The sequence below is a fragment of the Benincasa hispida genome, chromosome 6 (genome assembly GCF_027475165.1).
Source record: "Benincasa hispida cultivar pf3 chromosome 6, pf3_genome.v1.1, whole genome shotgun sequence".
NCBI lineage: Eukaryota > Viridiplantae > Streptophyta > Magnoliopsida > Cucurbitales > Cucurbitaceae > Benincasa > Benincasa hispida.
Window position 1 is genome coordinate 42,362,744 of NC_143483.1, and position 6,749 is coordinate 42,369,492.

Genomic DNA, 6,749 nt, shown 5'->3' on the forward strand with positions numbered 1-6,749 from the left:
TTTAATTTTTTTAATATCTTAAAAGAGGAAGGGATTTAAAAGTGGGTTTGGGCTTTGAACCACTTTGAAATTTTACTTTTTAAAAGGCATTTGTTGTTTTCAAGGAATATGTACTAGTACTTACAATTACATTTCCTTGAGAGGAAGTAGTGAAGTTTTTTTTTTTTAAAAAAAACATTTTTCCATAATTCTACTCTTGCTTCATTGTAAACATTTAATTTCATCAGTTTATTTACCTTTTCAAGTTCTTGGTTTAAAAAATAAATCATTTAATTTTTTTTTGCAACCACTCAAATCATAATGGATTTTAGAAAAATGAGTTTATAAAATAAGTTAATTTAAGATAAAAAAAAACTTAAAACCAATTTTTAAAAAAATGAATTTTGAGTGTTTAATTGGCAATCTCTCCCTAATTTGTCTGAAAAACTCGTAACAAACTAAACAATCTTATATATATATAAAAGTACTTTTGAAAAAAGTCGACATATATGTGTGTTTTTATTTTAAAAAGTTTTAATCAAAAGTGTTTCAATGAAAATGAATTTTTGAAAAATATTTTTTTAAAATTATTCCAAACAAACTTTAAATCTTAAAAAAGAGAATTTCGTTCAATTTTGCTAAGTAGCAATATAAAATCTTTATGAATTTGCCAACTTTAAAGAAAATCAAGCTCTATAGAAAACCAAGATTTAATTAAAGCACAAAACATAAAGAAAAATTTTCATAGATGGAAAAGAAATGTCAAACTATTTAAAAAAAAAAACAAAGATATTGATAAAAATTGATAGACTTCTATCAACATTTATCGATTATAAACTTCTATCAGTTTCTATTACTTGTAACACTAATAGACTTCTATCCACCTCTATCAACCTCTATAAAAATAATAATTAAAATCTTGCTATTTTGTATAAATATCTTCCTTATTTTTCTACTTTATCCCCCTAACACAAAGGGTTTTTCTTCGAGGGTCAAAAATATTTTTATCAACCTTTCTCCGTAAAAAATCTACTATGAGATTATTACAACATTCATATAAAAATTGCAGCAGTTTCCCAAATTCAAGATTCAAGATTCCAACCAACAGTTGTTCAAATTTAAAGTTGGACGTTGAATTTCATCTGTTGTTACAAGATGAAATTCAAGTTTTTGAGTAAAAATGGTCACATCTCATTAATACCATCGAAAAATCTCGTAAAAGTTGGAAGTTTAAACCTCAATCGAAGTTCGTGAGAAAAATTTGCTCTTATATCTTCCACCATCAAGCAAAACACACAAGACCAAGACCAAAACCCAAACGAAGAGAGAATCAAAACTCTATGAAAAATAAAGTAAACCTTTGAATGCTAGTTTGTATATCATTTGAAATATCCACCAACCGAACTAAGAAAATGATCAATTAAGCCTCATACCAGTAAAAGCATTAACTTAACCACAGATGCTGCTGCATACAACTTTTATTCAAATTGATCTCAGTGCTGCCAACTAATGAAAACTCCTAGCATCCACAGTAGAGCTCTTGATATAGTCGACGTCTCTATCTTCCACTCTTCAACCTTCAACTGCTTAAGAAGCATTCTTCTGAACCCACTCGACTAGTGTGGCGACACCGAACCCTGTTGCACTGCGCTTCTTGTCGCTGAAGACGGGGCCGGCTACGTCAATGTGCATCCACTGGACCTTCTCATCAACAAACTACAGAAACATGATTCCAAATATGAGTCTTCTAAAGAATAATAGGACTAATAAGAGGATAATCTCATTTCCAGAGGGATGGTAGATTAGATTTCTAGAGCTAGTTTAAGACAGTATTTGGTCAGTAAAAAAAATCAATCATGAAAGCACAAAGAGATTATCAAACTACTCCCCCTCCTTTCAGGAGGCTCAATAGAAATATGATATCCACCTGTTTCAGAAACAGAGCAGCTGTAATGGCACCACCTGGACGACCACCAGTGTTAACCATATCAGCCACACTCGACTTCATCGACTCCCAATAACTATCCTCCATTGGCATCCTCCAAAATTTCTCACCACTGGTTTCTGCAGCAGCCAATACCTCTTTTGCCAGGTCATCACTGGGTGTAAAGACACCTGAAAACAAAAGGGAATTCCATAATATGACCGATATTCACTTTATTTTAACATGAACCACATGGCTATTTACATCATTGACTAAGCAACTACCAATCTTTTGAAGAAGTGAATAAATTTTATCTATAGTGGTGATATTGCATCTAAAATCAAACCAATGTCAATGGTTTTTCTAGAGTAATACTCATATAGATATGATACAATCCTGTTGATCCTTAAATAATAGAGAAAAGCTCCTGTTTCAACCCAAGGGGAGTATACCTAGTGCTTGATTTGACAGTTTAGCTCCTTATTTTTCAAAGAATTTTGAAACTATTGTTTAAGTTTACTTATGTAGTCTCCGATTATAAACCCGAGTTTTTGAGAGAGAGAGGAAAAAGAAAATGTTTGATAATGAAAGTGTCTACAACCATTCAACATTCTTTTTCCCCCAATGTTTGACAGTTTGAGTATTTAGAACTCTTAGAATAAATGTATTGTCTACTTAGTCTTCGATGATCCCGTGGTTTTAAAAACTCACAAGAAACCTGATGTCACGCGTTCTTGTTTTCAGATTAACTATGAAGCAAATGATGCTCTGTAGGTTACCATACCTGCAATTGAAGGCCCGAGAGCAACTATACAAGCACCAGTTAGAGTAGCCAAGTCAATTACCTGCAAAGCAATTTAATGTTGCATAAGAAGGAGAACAATTTCCATAACCATAGCTATGCTATGTCTGGTTACTGTGTAATGCCAAGAAAACAACTACAATTTTAATATCAGGTAACTGATAACGATCATGGACGTACTCTAACTTGTTAAAGTTAGATATCACATGTTATGATTAGAGAATGAGTTTAATCTATGATGACCACCTACCTAAGATTCAATATTCTACAAGTTTTCTTGACATCCAAATGTTGTAAGATTAGACGAGACTATGGGTTTCCCACGAGATTAGTTAAGGTGCGCATAAGCGGGCCCGACCATTCACAAAACACGTATGATTTCCTATAAAGATAGACTATTCAGAAAAGAGCAAATCCATTTTAATTATTTTTTGAACTACAGAGATATCTGAGGTCGAGTTAGCTATAAATCAATACAATTTATTTACTATGACAACCTGCAACATGATAATGCCACAAAGTGTGAGGTTCAATGTTAGATTTATTTATTTAATTTGATATCTAAGAAATCCAGAATATTGACGTTGAATCAAAATTAATCAATTATCAAATACTAATTTATGAATATATACCTTGTCAACACCCTGTTTACAAGTATATACCAAAGCATCAGCGAGAGTAAGTCTGCCTTCAGCATCTGTGTTATTAACCTGAAAAGTGGCCAACACGAAGGTTAATAAAATGATAATGTATACCACGATTGTAGTGAGGGAGAAGAAATTTGACACAGAAAGCAGGTACCCAGAAAAATATCCCCAGGACGATCAACCAAAAGATATACCTCAATCGTCTTTCCATTTGAAGCAGTGATAATATCCCCAGGTCTCATGCCAGTTCCACTTATCATATTCTCACAAGCAGCAATAACAAAATGAATCTGTTTGGGCACAAGAAAATAAGGGGTGAACAGCTCATAAAACTAAGCAACACGTTTAAGATCCTAATGACATTAAAAGGGGTGAACAGCTCCGATGTTTTACCTCCACTCCAAGGGGCTTGATTTGGCCAATGGCTTTTGCTGCACCAAGAACCGCTGCTGAACCTCCCATGTCAGTTTTCATGATTTCAATTGAACACCCAGGTCCAGTTTTAATGTTATAGCCACCACTAAGGGAAAGAGAAAATGAAGTGTTACCCAACTATGTGTTGACTTAAGGTCACAAATACAACCATATTTAGCTTTAAGTTGATTCAATCAGAGTATACATCCATTTCTGATTTCATTCAGCATTTTCTAAAGAAAGTTGGCATTTAGGCAGATGTATAATCACCTGTCGAAGGTTAATCCTTTCCCAACCAAACCCAATTTGACTGATACAGGTCCACTGGGAGGTTTGTAACATAAGTGGATAAAATGGGGAGGATTTGTGGAGGCTGCAGCAACGCCAAGATAGGAGCCCATATTCAATTCTTTGCATTGCTCTTCATTTAAAATGGTTGCAGAAAGAACATCACTGTAAGTTGATGCGATCTTTGTAGCCTCTGCTGCCAGTGCCCCTAAATATGTCGATGTAGCTTAACAAAGTCAATACCATGCATGATATTGATGATAAAATAAATGCTATGACATGTTAGTATTTTAGTTAGGGTACACAGATAGAAAAACGAAAGCACTGGAATTCCATGCCACTGGAAAACTAAAAAACTCAGGAGGCATATAATCCACTAGCAAGAGAGTAATAGATGGACTTTAAAGGTTAAAACACAAAATTTAGAAGCGAACCTGGGGTGAGTACATTTGCAGGTGAATTGACAAGTTCTCTTCCTAGAATTATCCCAGAACTTACATCTTGTGCATATTTCAGCTTTTTATCTACTTCAGCTCCAGATCCAAGACCAATAATTTCCACAGATTTAAGAGCAGACTTTTTGGATTCTGATTTGTATCTGTTGTCTTCAAATATCCCAAGTATAGTCCCTGTAATCCATTGATTCAACAAAGAGACTTCAGTGTCAAATATAACAACAAACTGCTCACTTATCCCTATGCTATGATCAGATTCAGACAAGTACCAGATGCAATGGCTGAGGCAATGTTAGGCTTGGATTCAGGAGAGTGTTCCTCAGGAGATGCAAGAGATATAGCAACTTCACTTGCTTGAGATGCCTTTGCTGCTGATGCAACAGCCTCACCAAGACCTCGAAAAGCTGCTACATTTGAAGCTGACTGTCCAAGGCCAATCAGACTAACCCTCTTAGTGCCAAGACCAGGAAATCTAAGAACCGTCGATTGGCCCACCTTTCCAGTAAAATCTTCCTCAGCAGAGGCTTCAGCCAACAATCCACCCAAGCGTGAATCCAGCTTGTTCAAAATTGGATTCTTAAACTTGGAATTTTCATCCTTGGTCACATCTTTCTCTGTCACACCCACTGCAAGCAAATCTCCTTTCCATTCCAAGACATCAATGTCTTTTGCCCCAAAAGAAATCTTTGAGACATTTTCACAAACAGGTAACAAACAATGAGTACTTCACGACAAACACAAACGCCACAAAGCCTCTAATGAAACAGAATTCATGAAATACAACACCCGATCGTTCAAATTGTTAGAAAATCAAATATCATTTTCAATAATTCATACCGATTAAACAAACAAATAGACCGATGCAAACCCATCACGTAGACTAGATCCTCGTAACCCAAATTTCAAAAACATCAACACAATTCCAATCCATTCAGTTTCAAAAACCCATAAACAAAAACCAACAGTGCAATTCCTAAACTTCAATCCAAAACAACCCAAGTAAACAAAACCCGCTACAAGTCGAAAAACGAGACAATCAAGAAAAATCAGTAAAATTTTTCAACGTCCTAATCACCTGGGGGGCTTCATTAGGAGCAGGATTTGTGAGGCCGAGATTGGCCTGGGCTAGTGAGTGAGCCATGAACTTCCCTCTACGAGAAGAGAAGGGAACAAAAGAAAAAGAAACCCGATGAGAAGCTAAGGAAGAAGGGCGATAAAAATGGGTCAATTTCGTGAGAAGAAAAGAAGAACGAAAGGAATAGGAGGAAGAAGAAGCGAAGGTTGTGCTCAAGGATCCAACAAGGGCGGCCATTTTTATGAGTGTGAGGATCCACTTATTTATAGTGAATCGTCAGCAAAAGAAAGAGCATCGATTTGCTAAAGATGAAAGAGTTGAAATTCTAGTTTTCTATGATGGGTTGGGTCTGTAGCTGTTTGCCACCAATCGCCATTGATGTTTAAACCAATGAGATGGGCTTAGGCTCTTAGCCTCACTCTGCCTCTTACGCCCTCTCCATATTTTGTACATTTCTTAATTTTATTTTTAATACTTTTTAAATGGACAAAGAATACAATCTCTAACTTTAAAGTTGATGGTAAATTTTTAAATAAGATCCATATATAAATTGAGTTAGACTCATGTTAGTATTTATGTTTTGTTATATCTACCTATATATAAAAAGGATATGAGGGGTGAATATTTATATAGCCATTAAGAGTCAAAGTCGATTCAATTTCTTCAGTTATAGAGCCTATTAAGAATCAAAACAAATCAAACAAAACCAATTGATTTTTTTTAAAAAAAAATCCAAATTGATGTCTAATAAAGAATAAAATCAATAAATTGATTTTTATTTGGCTCGATTTATCGTCGGTTTGGTTTTTTATTTTTGGCATTTTTTTTTAATTGGTCCTTTTTGTTATTTGAAATTAAAATTGAATCTATTTCTTTTTCTTTTTATTGATTGAAATTGGACACTTTTACAACACTTTTCTAAATAGCATGCATACATCCTCTATAATAATTGATTTTTTTCTAAACAATAAATATTCATGCACCATAGTAATTGAAATACTAAGGGTGTGTTTGGTGCGTGATAAAAGTAGGGAGTTGAGTTGAGTTAAGTTATAATTATTATCTGGGGAGTTAAATTATCTGTGTTTGTTTGTAGAGTTGAGTTGAGTTAGTAATTATTGTATGTGTTTGTTATGCTGAGTTGAATTGAGTCGGGGATCTGATG

The 6,749-nt window shown here is 34.4% G+C and overlaps 1 protein-coding gene across 1 annotated transcript; it reads right to left on the reverse strand.

Moving 5' to 3' along the window:
• Positions 1 to 1,327: 1,327 nt before the first annotated feature.
• On the reverse strand, positions 1,328 to 6,185 carry LOC120079996 (leucine aminopeptidase 1-like). Its single transcript, XM_039034504.2, has 10 exons — positions 5,585 to 6,185; positions 4,779 to 5,193; positions 4,489 to 4,683; positions 4,037 to 4,262; positions 3,746 to 3,872; positions 3,547 to 3,642; positions 3,338 to 3,415; positions 2,688 to 2,748; positions 1,907 to 2,094; positions 1,328 to 1,695 (listed from the first exon to the last, which is right to left on the reverse strand). Exons 1-10 carry the CDS (start codon positions 5,819 to 5,821, stop codon positions 1,567 to 1,569), a joined length of 1,752 nt encoding a protein of 583 aa, XP_038890432.1. The 5' UTR covers positions 5,822 to 6,185; the 3' UTR covers positions 1,328 to 1,566.
• Between the last annotated feature and the right edge of the window lie 564 nt (positions 6,186 to 6,749).

Bases quoted from the DNA above. Each gene is read 5' to 3' on its own strand.
- LOC120079996 (XM_039034504.2), bottom strand. From the start codon at position 5,821: ATGGCCGCCCTTGTTGGATCCTTGAGCACAACCTTCGCTTCTTCTTCC. The intron at 3,873-4,036 runs GTGATTATACAT...TCTTTCCCTTAG, and splicing joins AAAGGATTAACCTTCGACAG to TGGTGGCTATAACATTAAAA. The intron at 1,696-1,906 runs GTGGATATCATA...ATGTTTCTGTAG, and splicing joins CTGCTCTGTTTCTGAAACAG to TTTGTTGATGAGAAGGTCCA.